Below are 20,307 nucleotides of genomic sequence, written 5' to 3' on the forward strand. Positions count from 1 at the left end.
GACGTCACTCTGGCCAGAGCAGCTGGCAATGACAAGCAGCAATCACATTTAAACAAGTGATTCTGGAGCTGCTTGGAGATAGGGGTCATGCAGAAACAATGTGGTGTGGCGTTAACAAAATTCTTACTCTAAATCCAGGCAATGAACTTCTAGCCAATAGAACATTTTTGTGTCGATCTCACAAACTGCACCTATAATCCTGTTACTCCAGTTTCCACACCATAGGCCTATCAGTGACAGGCATTAGGGTATTGTACAGGGATCCCACCCAATATAATTTCCTATTCATCTTCCCAAGGTCTGTTGAATGTATGAGTGCTTGTGGTTCAGGGCAGCGACCCCCTTCCCCTCCTGTGCTATTACTGTTGCTGCAATAAACATCTTCACCAAAGAGATAGATTGGATTATCTCCTTGTAGAGAGGAAGTCTTACGTTGGCCTTGAAGAGAGTGCTGCCTGCGTTTACTGAGATGGTACTTGGACTCTGAATATCTCACCAGGGCCTCCTGCCAACCCACACCTCTCAGAACATCACACAATATTCTGACTTCTCTGACTTTGGCCATTGGCTGCTCAGTGGGTAACAGATATCCTGAAGCACCTTTGTTGCTCAAAGACCATAATTAAAGTTATTGTGTGCAATTCTGGCCACCCCATTACAGGAAGGATAGGGAGGCTTTGGAGAGGGTGCAGAACAGGTTCTCCAGGACGCTGCCTGGATTAGAGGGTATGAGCTATAAGGAGAGGGTGGACAAACATGGGTTATTTTCTCTGAAGCATCAGAGGCTGAGGGGAGACCTGATAGAGGTTTATAAGATTATGAGAGGCACAGATAGGGTAGACAGTGAGAATCTTTATCCCAGGGTAGAAATGTCACATATTAGAGGGCACACATTTAAGATGAGAAGGGGAAAGTTCAAAGGAGATGTGTGGGGCAAGTTCAACACAGAGAGTGGTGGGTGCTTGGAATGTGCTGCCAGGAGTGGTGGTGGAAGCAGATACGATAGAGGCGTTTAAGGGGCTGTTAGAGACATGAATATGCAGGGAATTAAGGGATATGGATCATGTGCAGACAGGAGAGATTTAGTTTAATTTGGCATCATGTTTGGCACTGACATTGTGGGCCAAAGGGCCTGTTCCTGTGCTGTACTATTCTGTGTTTTATGTTTAATGTTTATGATGTAGGACCTTGACCCAAAAAGTTGACCATCCTTGTGCCTTCACAGATGCAGCCTGACCCACTGAGTTCCTGCAGAAGTTTGTCATTTGCTCCAGACTACAGCATCTGTGGTTTCTTGCGTCTCCATTAACATTCATTTGTTCCACTGAGGCAAAAGTGCATAAACCACCATTTTAACATCTTGACGATGTGGAGATTTGTTGACAGATACACGCAGAGACATCAAACTCTACCGAATTAAAACTTGGCTCTCAATTTCCTGCGTTTGAACCTCAGTACATTTGATCGCCTACCTTGTTTCTCGGCCTTCTGCGTGCGGACCAACTGGTCACACTCTCGTCAAGAAGCAAAACTAGCAAGTCAGGCAGCGTCTGTGAGAAGAGAAACAGTTAAGATTTTCAGGTTGATGACCTTTCATCAGAACTGGAGGGATGAATGATGACACAGAGAGAGGGAATAGAGTGCTGGCACCTGGGATAGAGAACGCAGGTCTTGCTTGGAATCTGAAAAGAAAACAAAGTCTGGAAAATCCCCAGCAAGTCACAGTGTCCGAAGAGAGAGAAAAGCTGAGTTATTATTATAGTGGTGGTTATCTGAAATTGTTGAATTCGCTCTTGAATCTCAGGGGCTGCATCGTGTCCAGACAGAAGATGTGGTGCCGTCCATCAGTCTAAGGCAGAGAACTCAGAGTGGGACTTGGGCAGAGACAGACAACTGGAAGAGCTGGGTCACCACGTTATTCCGCGAAGCCATCGCCCAAGCTGCCTGTGGTTTCTTCATGAGGCCACAGTACACCAGATCGCAGGAGGTGAGAGTGAATCGTGGCTTCAGCTGTGAGGAAAGTTTCTCTGGTTGCTGGGAAGGGAATGGTTAAAGGGCCCGTGTTGCATGGGAAAGTACTGTGAGAAGAAGAAAGGTTGACGGGAATAGAACAGACATGGGACTCACAGAGAGAATGTTCTCTGTCGAATGCTGAGAGGTGTGGAGAGGGGAGGGGAAGATGTGTCTGCTGGTGAATCCCATACAAGTCCACAAAAATAGCAGGAGTAGGCCACTCAGCCCCTCTACCTTGTTCTGCCATCCAAAGTCATTACACCTGATCTGATCATAACCTCAACATGTAGCCACTGACCCTCGGGTTACCTTGTTATCAAGAATCGCACTGATGGTGACAGAAATTATGGAGGATGTTCTGTTGACTGTGGAGGCTGGTGGTGTGCCTCCTGAGGACAAGAGGGATCTCCTTGTAGAGGAGATTCACCAGGGTGCTGCCTGGTATGGAGCAGTTCAGTTATGAGGAGAGACTGGATAGGCTGGATCTGTTCTCCCTAGAGCGGAAGAGGTTAAGAGGGGACTAGATCGAAGTATATAAAAAATTATGATGGGTATAGTTGGAGCAGACTTCAGGAATCTTTCTCCATGTCATTGATGAATAAAACTAGAGGACATCGATTAGGGTGTGGGGGGAGGGAAGAAATTTATAGATTGAAGGGGTTGTTTTTCAGCCAGAGAGCGGTGAGTACCTGGAATGCACTGCCGGAGAGAGGGGTGGAAGAAGAATCACTAATAGCATTGTCCAGATGAACACTTAAATCTCTCAGGCATAGAAGGCTGCAGGTCAAGTACTAAGATTAATAAGGATGGGTGCCCAATGGTCAGCATAGACAGAATGGGCCGAATGACTCTGTGCTGTATGACTCTGTGGGCATTAACATATCGGATGACCTGCCCTGGGCCCAGCACACAGATGCAATCACAAGGAAGGCGCGCCAGTGTCTGTACTTTCTTAGGAGATTAAGGAGGTTCCACATGTTACTGAACACTCTAACAAACTTCTACAGCATTTGGGGGACAGTGACCACCGCTCCCTAACCTTTAGCATTGTCATGGACAGGGATAGGAGCAAAGAGGACGGGAAGATATTTAATTGCAGGAGAGCAAATTATGAGGCTATAAGGCTAGAACTTGCGAGTGTAAATTGGAATGACATTTTTGAAGGGAAATGTACTATGGAGATGTGTTCATTGTTCAGGGATCCCTTGCAGGATGTTAGGGATAAATCTGTCCTGGTGAGGCAGAGAAAGAATGGCAGGGTGAAGGAACCATGGATGACGACAGAGGTGGAACAACTAGTTAGGAGGAAGACGGCAGCATACATAAGGTGTAAGCAGCAAGGATCAGAAAGGGCTCATGAGGAATATAGGGTAGCAAGGAAGGAAAAGAAGGGGCTGAGGAGAGCAAGAAGGGGACATGAAAAGGCTTTGGCGAGTAGGGTTAAGGAAAATCCCAAGGCTTTTTTCATGTACGTGAAGAGCAGAAGGATGACGAGAGTAAAGGTAGGTCCGATTAGAGACAAAGGTGGGAGGATGTGCCTGGAAGCTGTGGAAGTGAGTGAGGTCCTCAATGAATACTTCTCTTCAGCATTCACCAAGGAGAGGGGCCTTGATGGTGCCGAGGACAGTGTTGTTATGGTTAATGTTCTGGAGCATGTAGATATCAAGAGAAAGGATGCTTTGGAGCTGTTAGAAAATATTAGGACAGATAAGTCCCCGGGGCCTGACGGAATATTTCCCCAGGCTGCTTCACGAGGAGAAGGGAGGAGATTGCTGAACCATTGGCTAGGATCTTTGAGTCCTCGTTGTCCGTGGGAATGGTACCAGAGGATTGGAGGGTGGCAAATGTTGTCCCTTTAATCAAAAAAGGTAGTAGGGATAGTCCAGGGAATTACAGACCAGTGAGCTTTACATCTGTGGTGGGCAAGCTGTTGGAAAGGATTCTTACAGATAGGATCTATGAGCATTTAGAGAATCATGGACTGATTCGGGACAGCCAGCATGGATTTGTGAAGGGAAGATTATGTCTCACAAGCCTGATAGGATTCTTTGAGGAGATGACTAGGAGGATTGATGAGGGTAGTGCAGTAGATGTGGTCTACATGGATTTTAGTAAGGTGTTTGACAAGGTTCCACATGGTAGGCTTCTTCAGAAAGTCAGAGGGCATGGGATCCAGGGACGCTTTGCCTAGTGGATTCAGGATTGGCTTGCCTGTAGAAAGCAGAGGGTTGTGGTGGAGGGAGTGCATTCAGATTGGAGGGCTGTGACTAGTGGTGTCCCACAAGGATCGGTTCTGGGACCTCTGCTTTTCGTGATTTTTATTAATGACTTGGATGAGGGGGTGGAAGGGTGGGTTAGCAAGTTTGCAGATGACACAAAGATCGATGGTGTTGTGGATAGTGTGGAGGGCTGTCGAAGATTGCAGAGGGATATTGATAGGATGCAGAGCTGGGCTGAGAAGTGGCAGATGGAGTTCAATCCGGAGAAGTGTGAGGTGGTACACTTTGGAAGGACAAACTCCAAGGTGGAGTACAAGGTAAATGGCAGGATTCTGGGCAGTGTGGAGGAGCAGAGGGATCTAGAGGTTCATATCCACAGATCCCTGAAAGTTGCCTCACAGGTGGATAGGGTAGTTAAGAAAGCTTATGGGATGTTAGCTTTCATAAGTCGGGGGAACGAGTTTAAGAGCCGCAAAGTAATGATGCAGCTCTACAAAACTCTGGTTAGACCACACTTGGAGTACTGTGTCCAGTTCTGGTCACCTCATTATAGGAAGGATGTGGAAGCGTCGGAATGGTGCCGAGGAGATTTACCAGGATGCTGCCTGGTTTGGAGAGTATGCATTATGAAGAGAGACTAAGGGAGCTAGGGCTTTACTCTTTGGAGAGGAGGAGGATGAGAGGAGACATGATAGAGGTGTACAAAATATTAAGAGGAATAGATAGAGTGGACAGCCAGGGCACCAATGCTCAATACAAGAGGGCATGGCTTTAAAGTAATGGGTGGGAAGTTCAAGGGAGATATCAGAGGGAGGCTTTTTACCCAGAGAGTGGTTGGGGCATGGAATGCGCTGCCTGGGGCGGTGGTGAAGGCAGGTACATTGGTCAAGTTCAAGAGATTGTTAGATAAGCATATGGATGAAGTTAAAATAGGGGGATATGTGGGAGGAAGGGGTTAGATAGTCTTAAGCGTGGTTTAACATGGCGGGCAGAAGGGCCTATATTGTGCTGTATTGTTCTATGGTTCTGTGGTAGATGTACTGTTGAAAGTATCCTGACTGGTTGCATCAGGGTCTGGTACAGCAATTTGAATGCGCAGGAATGTAAGAATCTGCAGAGAGTAGTGGACTCTGCCCTATAGATCACGGGCACATCCCTCCCCACCATCAGTAGTATCCACAGGAGGCGCTACCTCAAGAAGGCAACATCCATCAGCAAAGATCCCCACCATCCGGGCAGTGCCATCTTCTCACAGCTCCCATCGGGCAGGAGGTACAGAAGCCTGAAGTCCCACACCACCAGGTTCAGGAACAGCTCCTTCCCTTCAACCATTCACTTCTTGAAGCAACCGGCACAACCCTAATCACTACAGTGTAGCAGCACCATGACCACTTTGATCATTTTGCGCTAAGATGGATTTTTTTTGTTCCAATTGTGTTCTTTCTTGTTAAAATTGTGTATAATTTATGTTTTTCTTGTGATTGCTGCTTATGTGATGCTATGTGTCTGTGATGCTGCAAATCCGTTTTCCATTGCACGTGTGCATACATGTACTCGTGCGTGTGACTCTGACGACAAGGGGAACTCTTGTCCTCGCTCAGAGTACAAAGAGAAGAATTGAGATCAAAGTGAAGGAAACAGAATATAAGTGTTTGGGAGTCTGGTCAACAATGGTGAGGTGGAAACCACGGTCAAGGAGAAAGAAAGACACCTCCGAAGCACTGGTGTGGCAGGTCTCATCATCAGAGTAGATGTGACGGAGCTGGGAAACAGGATGGGATATAAGATATTTATTAGTTACATGTACATCGAAACACACGGTGAAATGCATCTTTTTGCATTACTGAGAATGTGCTGGGGGCAGCCGGCAAGTGTCACCACGCTTCCGGCGCCAACATAGCATACCCACAGCTCCTAACCCATACGACTTTGGAATGTGGGATGAAACTGGAGCACCCGGAGGAAACCCACGCAGACACGGGGAGAACTTACAAACTCCTCGCAGACAGCGATGGGAGTTGAACCCAGGTTGCTGGTAATAGTGTTATGCTAACCGCTACACTACCGTGCTGATTTAGACAGCTTTCATGAACTAATTGGATATGAGATATTACAAGAGCAACTTATAAACACTCTTGGGAATCTGCAGGCTTGTAATGGATGTCGGTCACTAATCTATCCCCTGAGATGGAGATTGGGAAATCAAGAAAGAGTTGGAGATGGAGATGAGGGTGAGAGCAAGATGGAGACTGGCAGTAAAGGTGATGGGATTTGCACGTCCTGTATGGTTCAGTGTACTGGAGATAAAGGTGTGCCTGAGGAAGGATGAAGCAAGTTCCCATAGCTACACTCTTGATTTGGTGGGTGTGAGTGAAGCTAAAGCTGTACAATGTAGCCAGGTATGGGAGAGTGTCAGAGGGGGACTGATTGGGCCTCTGTCTGTAGACGCAGCATAAGCCAATGAGGACATCCTGGTGTGGGACAGAGGTGTAGATTTACTGGACGTCCATGAGGAAGCCCAGTAAACTGGAAACTGCCAAAGTGGCAAAGGGCATCAGAGGTGAGTGAGAAGGGACTGGACAATGGGAGAAAAGTAGGAAGTAAGTTCCATAGGGCAAGGGCATTTGAAACGATGGGTCTACCAAGACAGGCCTGCCTGTGGACCACAGGGAGGAGGTAGAAGCTGGCAATGTGGAGCTGGGGGACTGGAGGCTGTGGAGAGCAGATCCACTGAGGAAATGAGGTCACTGACAGTCTGGGAGACAATAGCCTGATGTTCAGTGGTGGGTCATGGTTCCAAGGGAGCTATGGGACATGAATGAGCTGATGTTCAGCCTTAAGAGAGGTCTGATCTCCAGCCTTGGTAGGGTTGTTCCTTAGTGAGCAAGGGGCTGCAAGTTCAGAGAGCGGAGGTTAGAGTGATGGAAACATTGAGATGTTCGATGTCCCATTGGATAAGCCTTGGGAGGGTTAGGGGCCACAGGGAGGGGTCTAGGTGGATTGGGAATCCTAGAGACTGGCGAAAGGGTCAGCAGTGTTGGGTGAGGAGGACTGATACAGATGAGGTGGCTTTGGATCGGGAACTCAGGGTGATGGGTGTGGGATTCACCGTTGTGTTTTCACACAGCTAATTGATAGAGACAAAAGCGGCAGCAGGTTTGAATAAATATAATTTTTAATTGCTGAATGGTGTCCTCGATTACAATGTGGTACAGTCACTGAATGTAACACAACCCCAACCTGCCCCAAAAACAGAAAAATAAACAAAGAGTAGATCATCTTGTGTGATTTGAGAATGAAAATTCCAAGGAGACATTTCATACAGAAGACAAACCGGACATTGTAACCAACACCACAGCAATTATACGGAACTGTAAGAGTGACTTCAGTGTACAGTGGAGGCAAAGAATTGAAGATGTGACCTGCCAGGCTTCAAACTAGCAGCTCAGGCAATGATCACTGATCAGAGTTCACTCACTCACTCACACACACACACACACACACCCAGAGCCAAGCTCCAACTTTAACCACTCCCATCCACGTAGACCACAGAATGGGCACAACAATCACTTCCATGTACGGAATGCTATTGCTATAAAGACATCCCAGGATGCTTCACAAGGGCATCATCACACAAGGAAACGATTGGCCACAAGTTTAGTCAGAGGGAGTGTCCTAAGGAGGGCAAGAGAGGTGGAGAGGTTTAGAGAGGGAATTTTAGACACAGGCCCAGACGCAGGTCCAGGCAGCTGCAGTGGTGGAGTGACTACATTCAGAGATGACCAGGGGATCAGAACTGAAGAACAGAGAATCCAGGAGGGTTGAAGGGCTAGGAGATCTGGTGACAGGGAGGGGAGAGACCATCTGAAAATGAGAATTTTAAAATTGACCCATTTTAACTGGGTCAGGCACGTCAACCCCTCCCAATCACCATGAACACTGTCCATTCCCACCCTATCCCTGCTCTGTGGCTTCAGTTAAAATGGGGGTTTGGATTTTTCCCAAGATGAAGTCTCTGCTCGTCGTTACAAAGGTTCACAATGGTCCCACTTTTAGGCATTACTTTCTTGTGTCAATGGGAGATGTCAATCTGAGAAGGGAGAGAGCCAACACAAGGTGCATACCCTGCCTGACCTACCGTCGACTTCCAACAGTTCCTCCTCTCATACAGGATCACATACAAACCCACCCAAAGTAACAGAGTCAGTGTGGTGGACGGCTGAGGTCCTCACTGGAGACACACTTGGTCCTGTGCCCAAAGGTGACTTGTACCTGGATTGAGTGGGAGACTGTGGGTCTCCCATGGTGAAACCTCACTAGTTTCTAATCACTATCAGTCTATCAGATACCCTACGTGGTATTTTCTGCTATATACAAGCTTTGTTTACAAAACTAAACTACTCTGTAGATTAACACTGGCAGCTTGTGTGTGTATGTGAGAAAGAAGGAAATTTGCAACACACTGCCTCGAAACATCTGATACTGCCCCACGCGGCAGTCTCCGTGATGGGTAGAGTTAACGCAATAGCAGCTGAGAGCTGGAGTGGAAACACAACATTGGTCCTTGCAGTAGGAAGGGCTCTTCCATGAGGGCAGTGACCTTCCTCATGAACCACTGGCCAATGTGTGTTTGCTGGGAAGTTCCTAAGGCTCCGCCAGGTGACCATCAACTAGTTTCAAGACCTGCATGTTGACGTTGTGGATCTAACAGCTACTCTCGTGGAGGCAATGATGCAGATCCAGTGGAGGAGCTCCCTCAGCTCCATGCAAAGGACACCAGCGAATCTACTTCCTCAGAAGGCAGGGGGAATTCGGCATGTCCCTGATGATCTTCATCAACTTTTACAGATGCACCACAGAAAGCATCCTATCCAGATGCATCACAGCTTAGAATGGCAACTGTTCTGCCTGACACTGCAAGAAATCGCAGAGAGTAGTGAGCACAACTCAGTCCATCTCCAAAACCAGCCTCCCCTCCATGGACTCTTGGGAAAGCAGCCAACATAATCAAGGACCCCTCCCACCCTGGTCAGTCTCTCCTTTCCCCCCTCTCATTGGGCAGAAGATACAAAAGTTTGAGAACACATACCACCAGACTCATGGACAACTTCTATCCTGCTGTTATCAGACTCTTCAACAGACCTCTCATATTCTAAAAGATGAGCTCTTGGTCTCCCAATCTACCTTATCGTGGCCCTTTATTTATCTACCTGCACTGCACTTTCTCTGTAACTGTAACACTAGATTCTGCATTCTTTTATTATTATTACCTTGACATACTGATGTGCTTACGAACGGCATGATGTGTATGGATGGCACACAAACAAAGCTTTTCACTGTATCTCGGTACATGTGACAATAATAAACCAATTACAATTCCAAGCTCCCTGGATCTCACATAATTCGGCTATTTTAGGCAGCTACTCCCCGATCTTTGTATCCAGGAGATTGGGGCTGAAATGTCAGAAGGCAGGGCTATCTATCTTTAAACATACCCTTATATAGTATAGAGATGCCCTTGAGGAATTGTTTATGGAGCAAAAGGAACTTGCAGAATATAAGCATGAGGTTAGGCTGCCACAACAAGAGCACCGCCCAGCAGAGCATGTGGGGTACCCTGGGTGCTAACTCCAAGGAGTTGTCAGTTCCCTGCACTAATGAATGGGGATCTGCTGCTCCAGGAAGCTGACTTCACTTTTCTGACTTGGTGCTAACAACAAACTGCAGGAGCTTTCAGATAAAGAGTTATTTATTTGTTACATCCTTAGTCCGGTCTGGTACTGTTGGAAAACCATTGCTTCAGTGTGTTGTGTTATGAAACAGTCACACCAATACCTCCTCCCAAAGGGCTTCCCTGGAATCCCAGCAACTGCTTCCAAGTGCACAGCACTTGTAACAAATTCGCACTTCACAGGACTGTAAGCGAAGAAACAAAATTGGTGCCACACAAAAGGACAGGTGGCCAAAAGCCTTGGGCAGTGACAGGTAGGTTTCAAGGAGCATCTTGAAAGGAGAGGTGAGTAAGGAGGGTGGGGATTCAGGAGGGAAGTCCAGAGCTTGGGGGTCCATCCAGCTGAAGTCACGGCCACCTGTGGTGGAGGGATTAAATTCCCTAGCCACCCAATGTTTGCAGATGATACAAAAGTCAGTGGTGTTGTGGATAGCGAGGAAGGTTGTGTAGTGCCCTAGCAGGATGTACAGACATCAGCAGGTGGAACTTAACCCCAACATGCAAGATGATGCATTTTAGGAAGTCAAATAGTAGTAGGATAGACACAGTAAACGGTAGGGCACCAAGGAATGATGGTGAACAGAGGGACCTTGGGGTTCACAGTTCCCTGAAAGTGGCAACACAGGTCGATGGGTGGTGAAGAAGGCAAACGGCATGCTTGCCTTCGTAGTTCAGGGCATAGAGTACAAAAGTTAGGAGGTTATGTTGCAACTTTACCAAATGTTGGTTAGACCGCACTTGGAGCACTGTGTGCAGTTCTGGTCACCACACTATAGGAAGGATGTGGTTGCAGTGTTAAGAGAGCAGAGGAGATTCACCAGGATGTTGCCTGGATTGGAGGACTTTAGTTATGGGGAGAGAATGGACGGGGGGACTGTTTTCCCTGGAGTGAAGGAGGCTGAGGGGTGACCTGATAGAGGTGTATAACATTATAAGAGAGTTTGATAGGGTATATAGTCAGAATCCTTTTTCCATGGTAAGAATGTCAACACAAGAGGTTATAGGTTTAAGGTGTGAGGAAGTTTTAAAAAGGGATGTGAGGGGAAAGTTTTCTTAAAACACAGATATGTTGATATCTGGAACTCGCTGCCAGAGGAAGAGGTGGAATCAGATACGACTCTACGACTCTGAGCCTGGATTGGAGGAATGCGGAGATGTTGGAGGGTATAAGAGGGCCAGGGGAGATTCCAGAGACAGGGAGGCTGAGACTACAGAGAGATTTCAAAAAACTGAGAAGTTTAAAACAGAGGTGTTGCTTTCTGAGAACCAGTGAGGATCAGGGAGCAGAGGTGAATGGGATGTGATGCAAGTTGGGTCAGATGACAGCAGAGACTTGAACAACCTTGAGTTTACATAGAATGAAATGAAGGAGCGCAAAGAACCCTCGATTCTGGAGGGAACAAGTGTGGATGAGGGTTTCAGCAGACACTAACAGAAGTGGATCTTGGAGACACTGGGGTCTCATTCTAAGCTACTCAAAGGATATTGAACTCAGCGTCCTTGCTCATTCCCACTGCACTTGGTGACCATTGGTCTATACGTTACCTCAGAATGGAGAAGGCTACACATTGGAGCAGCAACGGAAAATTCCCAGGGAATTCCCGGTGTCCCCTCTCTTGTAGGTCACCACTACATTCACGTTTCCCCCTACGTCCCACCCTGAGACTTCCTCTGTGCTCCGAATGATACCTCCCACGGAAAATTTGAGGAAGACCAGAGGGAAGGAAGGGGAGTGGATCCTGGCTGAGGTTTCTGGGTGGTGAGAGGTTTCGTTGCTTCCTCAGCAACTACAGACAAGTTTTGCAACAGATAACTGCACAAAGTTCTCCTGGAGACCACTGTGAATTCCAATCAGAGGGCTGCCTACTCTGTTTTTTCTCAACTTCCTGAACAACAGGAGAGTTAATAAGGACAAGCATGCATTACACTTAAAGAGACAAAACAGACTGTGGAATATGGAGAACAACTGATCATCAAGGTCTAAACTGGAAATAGCTCCTACACCCTGCACAGTTGGTTCACACTAGACTTACATGACCCTGACTCAATCCACCTCTGACTGCTCCTGCCTTCCTCCCCTCGGCAACTAGTTACCCCCACAGTGGAACCTGCAATCTGCCTCAATAGGATTGAAAGTTATCAACAAGTTTAATAGCCACACACACACACACACACACACACACACACACGATCAGTGAAGACATGATCACAGCTCATACTTCTCTAACAATTCCTCAGAGACAGCTCAATCCCACCAAGGTTTGGACCAACCTTCTGACTGCTTGCCTTCCAGCTCTCACAGGATGTGGTTCTGATGTGGTTTAGAGAGAAGCATAGTTTCCCATCACCAACTATTGACTATCTCATCGGAGGTTACAAGGACTAAATCACCCATAACTTAACTTTGGGGCATGATATCCCTCCCTATGAGAAGATGCACGTTTTCCAGAGGGAGAGAGGTGTAATCAGATATCATGTTTTGACACCTCAAAGTTATAAAAAAATACATCATGGGGGTGGTAGGGTGGAGGAATAGAATAGAAGGCCCTGACAGAGTGGGGTGGGAGGCTCAAACAGTCACATAGATTGGTTCGAGGCTTTAAATTATTCTGTGGTCAATGTAAACCAGGTCTGATTACATATGAGATGCAAGGCTAAGTCCTCACATCAATAGCCTGCCCTCAACACTCACTCACTAGTAGAGAACTTGCTAAGAAGTACCCAAGTTTTATGTAACATTGGTGTTTACTAGATAAATTTCAACTTCTATTAATTCTTCTGTCTAGACATCTCAAATATACTTCACCCCCCCCCGATTCCTAGTTTTTGGCTGATTCTAGCTCTTTAACAGAAAGGGTGCGAGATGCTGTCCGTTACAATTTTCTATCTTTGCAAAAGTCCTCACTGGGCTGGAAGCTCACGAACACTGGAGCAGGTGTGGAGTTTCTAGTTGAAATCTCTAAAGGTGAGGTACCATGTCACGAAAAACCAAATCCTTTCTCCATTTTGTAAAAACAAAATACAGCAAACCCCTGGGTCAATTTTCTTAACAGATGGAGATAATTATTGGTTTCAGATGCTGGCTATAAATTATTATGCAGTTATAAATGGATAGTTTTTAATTAAAGCTAATATTAGCATACCTGTCTTACAGAATATTGTGTGCATATTTCTATGTGGCTCAAGAAAAACAGGTGAACCTTGCTTAAAATAAATAATTCTTTGACTCAAGGCAAGTTGCCAGGATGACTCAGTTATTCTGTGGTCAATGCAAATGTAAATCAGTCTGATGGGTACCAACTGGGAGGTCTGACCAAGTGCAAGGTGCAAGACTCACTATCAGCACTTCTAGGGCAGTGGACCAAGTTTACTTTGTTGGAATATTGTTTTTAAGGGTGACAATATTTATAACAAATTTTGAGATTATTTCAGCCTGCTTCTGGGAAGGAAGTGGTGCCATTCACAAGAATGGAGAGCAGCTCACTAGCTGGGGTCTTGTGGTAACAAGTGACCTGTTAACACACTGCATGAACTTCCAATCAATGTCACAGAGTGAGGCATTGACACATGTCCACTGTGCTTTAATAATTCCAGAATCTGAGGTGCCAATGACTATCGCCTCAGCATCCAAAATTGGACATGTCTAATGGAGTCATGTAACAAGGAACTTAAAACAAATCTATAAGTATTTTTACTGTGCTATTTTGTTAAAATGAGTCAGTGCTTCCGAAGAAGTGTGGCAGAAATTAGGACATTCTTGCCCAGCTCCAATGTGGATGACACGGTGGCGCAGCGGTTAGTGCTGCTGCCTCCTAGCCCCAGTGACCTGGGTTCAATTCTGACCTCAGGTGGTGGCTGTGACCGCGTGAGTCTCCCCTGTGTGCTCCGGTTTCCTCCCACATCTCAAACTCGTGCGGGTTGGTAGGTTAATTGGCCATTGTAAATGACCCCTTAATTACAAGAATCAGAAGGGAGTTGGTGGGCATGTGTGAGAGAGAATAAATAGCAGGGATACAGGGAAATAAGGAGGGGGAAATGGGACTGATGGGGATTGCTCTCCTGGGAGCTAGCACAAACCTGATGGGCCCAAAGGCCTCCTTCTGTGTTATCATGAGATAAGGTGCTTTCTAATCACACATCTCATCAAACAATTCATCAAGGATGTTTTTCTTAAACTGTTGCCATACCCTATGAGTAGTTACGAGAACAAGGTGTGGTCACAATACAGAGCTAAGACAGCAGAGAAAATACTGATCCAGACTTTCACTTCCAACAAAAAACAAACTGCTGGAGGAACTCAGTGGGTCGAGCAGCATCTGTGGAGGCAGAGAGATAGTGGATGTTTTGGATCGAGAACCCTGCTTCAGGTGCCAGCACAGACGCTGCCTGAGTTCCTCCAGCAGATTGTGTATCGCTCCAGATTCCAGTATCTGCCGTCTCTGGTGTCTCCAATACTGTAGAAACTTTATCACAAAAAACTCTGCCAATACAAACAAAAGTTCCTTTCTCTTAAAAAGCCCAAAGTCTGTAAAAAAAAAACTACTTGGCTTGCCATCTCTATACAGATCTAATGAACAGTTCCCAACAGTTATTTTTACTGCAGTTAATTCACTAAGACTTTTAATTTGCATTCCACCTCAGGAATTAAATCTGCTAAAACTACAAAGGATTTAAAAAAAATCATGATCTGTAAGTCATATTCCATCAATTGTCAAAGTTAGATTTTAGCTTTTAGTTTGCATTCTCATTTTTCTGCTTGCCATCTCAGCAGACTCGCTGGGCATTGTCTGCCAGGCCAAGTCCCTCTCATAGAATGAGATGCAAGAGACTGATTGCAGTGACACTGGAGGATCAACTGAGTAGTTCAACTTTGGCAGCAGACAACCATGATCGAGGTTTCCAACCCTGTCCTCTGGGTGAGACTTACCGCAGAGGAGACTCATCGCTGGCGATGTCTCAAGACTAGGCCAAAGAAAGCCTTGATGGAGTTTTACCTTAATGCACAGCAATGCATAATGCAGCTTAGTCCAATTCCTATAGTGTTGCACTTTGTAATTGTATATCAAGGCACAATGTGGAGAGAATTAGCTGGTTGCCAGGAGGCATGAGGAACAGACAAATGCCCCACCGGGCGTTAACAGGAGTGACCAGCAATGGTTGCAGTTGGGACCATATCCCAATGAACCCAAATTGTCTCCCTACTTGTGCCATTTAGAAAGTAGGCAGTAGTGTAGTCAAGTGGCAAACAGCTAACATCGTCACAGGTCAGTCAGAGCACAACTACACGCATCTGAAACATCTGACATCTTCTTTGTTGTAAAAATTCATACAGCAATCTGAATCCGAAGGGGAATCCTGTAAAACCTCTTCAGTTCATGGGCAATGACGGGGTTGTGGATAATGAATAAACATCCATAGAAATATTAATGCATGCCTCTGATAAAAGATTTCAGCATTTTAGAAAAGTTCAAATATAGTGAATACTTCACCCTTTTAAAACCACACAATGTGAATCCCATGAAACTAAGATGGCTTTAAAGTAATTGGATAAAGCTTTGAGAAGGACAAGTTGCAAAAAACAAAAGACACAAAGGAAATTTCTCTCAACTAAGCTTTACATCGAACGCAAATATTGGAAAGGAATACTCAGTTTAAGAGCACGCTAGTCTCTTCACAGGATTCACCAGCTGATCGCCAACCCTTAACCCCCAACTCTGTCCTTTTATGTTAGTTTAAGAACCACCCCCTCATGTCCCCACCCCCCCAACAAAACCACTGTGTCTCACAGCAGAATGTTCACCTCAGCTCAAGAGAGAGAGGTAAAGAAAGTATTTAAAAATAAAATCCAAAAAGCCCACTGATTAAAAATTTCTCAACTTCATGCGACATTTAAAAAGAATTTTCTAAAAATAACAGTGTGGCGCCCGTCCCATCCCCTCCCATCCCACTTTGTGTGTAGCTGTGTCTCAGTGCCCAGCTGCAGTGGACGCAGTTAACCCTTTCTTCCTCCTTTTTATCAGCAAGGGGTTGCAAGACTCTTCTATTTTTTTGATTTTAATTTGTTCGTAGTCAACCCTCATGGTAGCCAAGGCACTGGTCATTTCCTCCTGTTGGCAGAGAACATTGCAATTAGAATCTGGAAGAGGAAGACGGTACATTATTCCCTCCTCTTGAACGGGGTCCCTGTGTCAAAGCAGAAGGGAGATGGCAGAGTGATTTGCTCCTCAGCCTTTGCCCTGAGGTTTTCTCCAACTGGCAGCTCCTGGAGACACTGAAGTCTCCTGCAGGAAACTGCTCATTGAGGTTACTTGCCTTCCCAAAGGATAAAGGGTTGGTTAGTTAGGACTAAGACAAGGAGTACCCGTGTGCATTTCTGGTCACCACAATATAGGAAAGATGTGGTTGCACTAATGAGAGTGCAGACGAGATTCACCAGGATACAGATATATTTGGGACTTAAGAGACTCTTAGATAGACACATGAATGATAGAGAAATGGAGGGCTATGTGGGAGGGAAGGGTTAGATAGATCTTAGACATGCTCTCCAATCCAGGCAGAGACAGAAGGCAGTGACTGAAGTCCCACTCTTGTACCTGGTCTGACACTCCAGTACCGGTCTGAAGGGGTGACACTTCAGCAGCCGGACATCCCAGGGACTGGTTCAGTGAGTGTTAACGATTCCATGAGATCATCTATCCTTCCCCAAACAAATGCTACATCATTTATCTAGTTTCCCTCTCGGGTTCTCACTGTGAACCATGCATCATAAATCATCATGGCATAGCTTAATATAAACAAAGTATTTTGGGAGAATTTCAAAGATATTATATGTAACTGTAATCCAGTGTTTCAGAAGAAAGGTTGGAGCAATGGTACTTAGAGGACATTAACAGTGGACTCTTCCTGTTTAATTGGCACAACACTGACACATCCGTATCTGCTCATTCCCTGACCCGAGACATAACTCTCACCTCCACGGATAGCCTCACACAAGATTTTCCAACACTAGGCCATGGAGTAGCACTGAAATCCATTTTACCTTCACATCTTCCCATAGGTCCTTCTCTTCCTTCAGGACTCTGCTGGTGTGAAGAGGCGTCTGTGGTACCTGCATCGATTGCTACAGATTGGGAATACCACAGAGTACAATCAGTCCCCATTCAATGTACCAAAACAAAATTCTGTCAATGGACAGAACCAGAAACTATAGACTACAGAAGTCTCTTTTAAAGTGTTTTGAGGTTATTTCCAGATTAAAACTAAACTATCTGGCTCTACTTTAACTTAATGTGAGGAGAGGTACAGTATCTGAAACGTAAATGGGATCTTCCCTTGCATTAGAAGCAAAGAACGGATATGGAAGATTCCAAGGGAAGTCTTATCATCATGAACCAGAGGCAGAACTATTATCAGAGCTTTTTGGTTATTTAGAAAATTCCCTGGCAACCAGGGTACAGAACAGGGAGCTGACATTCCCCAATTACACCTTGGGAGGAGGTTGGAAAGTTTCCTGGATTGAAGTTACATCTGAATAACGTGTCCTGCAATTCTCTGAAAGTCCTCCCCTGTCATTTTGTAACCTTCAATCTTTTCATCTGGTGACTGTCACTGGAGCTGGAAGAGCTTCAGACAACCCACATTGAGCTTCTGACCACCAGAGAGGGCAGAATTGGTGGAAAACTCTGGTCAGGAAGTTGATGAAAAAAGACCCAAGAACAACTTGATCAGGTAAAGGGAAATGAACTCATTTCTTTTCACTTCAAATTTCGCTTCAAACCCACATCTGCAATGAACTACGTACATTAATCCACGGATGGTTCATGAATTCCATGATGGTCATGCGTTGCGTTGGCTCAGTCTTCAGAAGGTGTCTGATCAATTGTTTGGCTGAAAAATTCAAACAAACAAACACAATGGAATTTAGAATCACAATTGAGTTTACAGTGTCTCAGAGATCAGAGGCAGGGAAGTTCCTTCACACCTGAACAGCAGGATTAACTGATGGGCACAAAACCCAGCTATCACCTCCTGACATTCAATGGCATCACCATCACTGAATCCCCCACTATCAATGTCCTGGGGTTACCATTGACCAGAAACTGAACTGGAGCAGCCATGTACACAACGTGGCTACAAGCGCAGGTCAGAGGCTGGGAATCCTGCAGAGAGTAACTCCCCTCCACAAGGCCTGCCACCATCTACAAGGCTCAGGAGTGTGAGGGAACACTCCACGCTTGGGTGAGTGCAGCTTCAACAACACTCAAGAAGCTCGACACCATCCAGGACACAGCAGCCCACTTGATAGACACCCTACCCACACCCACACACTCACCCCACCACCGACACACAGTAGCAGCAGTTTGTACCATCTACAGAATGCACTTCAGAACCTCACCAAGACTCCTCAGACAGCGCCTTCCAAACCCACCACCTCTACCAGCTAGAAGGACAAGGGCAGAAAAAGCACGGGGAACATCATCCCCTAGAAGTTGCCCCCCAAGCCACACACCATCCTGACTTGGAAATATAATCGCCGTTCCTTCACCGTCGCTGGGTCAAAATCCTGGAACTCTCTCCCAAACAGCACTGTGGGTGCACCCACACCTCAGGGACTGCAGCAGTTCAGGAAGGCAGCTCACCACCACCTTCTCAAGGGCAACTAGGGACGGGTAACTAACTGCTGGCTCAGCCTATGAAGCCCACATCATTGTATGGATATAAAACAAACCAATGCGGGGCCAACCACACTGATTTCCATTGGGTAGGGTGTCAGTCACAATTAATGTAAGAACTCTAGAGTAAGCTCTCACTGGCCAACACGACTACCTGTCAAGCAGAGCGGGTCCTGACAATTAAGCGACAAGCATCCTGCAGTTGCCAGCACTGAATCACCTCGTTCTCCAACCCACCAGGACATGTCTGTGCTCAAACCTCTACACCATTTCTGTGCTGAGCCATCCAGTGCCTAAACATCAAAGAGGCAGGGGAAAGGTAGGATGCCCTGCCGTTCCTCAGACCTTGACATCCCAGGTCCTGGCTAAGGAGATATAGACTAGGAACATGGAACACTACAGCACAGTACAGGCCCTTCGGCCCACAATGTTGTGCCAATTTTATCTTGCTCTAAGATCTATCTAACCCTTCCCTCCCACATAGCCCCCTATTTTTCTATCATTCGATCATTTTCTATCATTTTCTATCACAAGAGAATGAGGTCTCTTGTGACAGGGGCCCAGGGGACCATCAACGGATGAACAGGAGATGACAAGACGTAGCCACAGATAGTGAATCACCAGTGGATATGGCAAAGTGAGGGTCCAACACTGTACCTGTACCTTACATAGAACATATACCATAGAACAGTACAGCACAGAACAGGCCCTTTGGCCCACAATATTCTGTTGACATAGCTAATCCCTCCTACCTACAGAATGTCCATATCCCTCCATTTTCCTCTCATTCATGTGCCATCCAAGCCCTTCTTAAAAGCCCCCAATGAATTTGCCTCCACCACCCTATCAGGCAACACATTCCAGGCATCCACCATTCTCTCAGTTAAAAAAAACCCTCACGTCTGTTCTGAACCTACCCCCTCTCACCTTAAATGCATGCCGTCTGGTATTGGATCGCTCAATAATGGGAAAAAGGTAATGCTTGTCCACCCTATCTATGCCCCTCATAATTTTATACACTTCCAACAGATCATCCCTCAGCCTCCACCGCTCCAGAGAAAAGAGCCCATGTTCGTCCAGCCTCTTCTGATAGCACATGCCCTCTAATCCAGGAAGCATCCTAGTAAACCTCCTCTGCACCCTCTCTAAAGCCTTGACATCCTTCCTGTAGTGAGGTGACCAGAATTGCACGCAATACTCTAAATGCGGCCTAACCAGAGTTCTATAGAGATGTCTTCTGCTGCCTTCAGCTACAACACCCAGACCTCAACAACAGACACACCCAGCAACAGACAGGCAGACACTCACACCCAGAGGCAGACACCCAGAGTGAAACAAGTTAAAACAACACAGGTGCACATTGAAGTAGTATTGCACAATTGTCTTCCAGATTTAAGATGCATGGGTTCAGAAGGATGTCCCGTCAGAGAGGGGTCCCCTCCCACAAGAGGGCCGGACCCCACTGGAGGTGCCCTCCTCTGGATGGGCATTGAAGCCACACAAGCCGACATTACTGGTACCACAGCACCGAATCCCCCGGTACACCTGTATCTTGTCCTATACCATCCATCGCTCCCTCACCACGAGGGCTGGAGGGTAGGTTAGAGAAGCTTGTGTCATGTGGAGATATCTGGCACTTGGGTCCTGTGGTAGGGCCAGATACGACAGGAAC

General features: G+C 46.3%; 1 protein-coding gene across 1 annotated transcript in view; it reads right to left on the bottom strand.

The window, feature by feature from the left end:
• Positions 1–7,391: 7,391 nt before the first annotated feature.
• Positions 7,392–20,307, bottom strand: part of mapkapk2a (MAPK activated protein kinase 2a) — a 206,568-nt gene continuing 193,652 nt past the window's right edge. Inside the window, exons 8-10 of the mRNA XM_052034961.1 lie at positions 17,765–17,850; positions 17,003–17,083; positions 7,392–16,070 (exon numbers count right to left, since the gene is read on the bottom strand). Coding sequence (XP_051890921.1) covers positions 15,930–16,070; positions 17,003–17,083; positions 17,765–17,850 — 308 coding nt within the window. The 3' untranslated portion in view covers positions 7,392–15,929. The remainder of the gene's footprint in view (positions 16,071–17,002; positions 17,084–17,764; positions 17,851–20,307) is intronic.

The sequence above is a fragment of the Pristis pectinata genome, chromosome 20 (assembly GCF_009764475.1).
Source record: "Pristis pectinata isolate sPriPec2 chromosome 20, sPriPec2.1.pri, whole genome shotgun sequence".
Lineage (NCBI taxonomy): Eukaryota > Metazoa > Chordata > Chondrichthyes > Rhinopristiformes > Pristidae > Pristis > Pristis pectinata.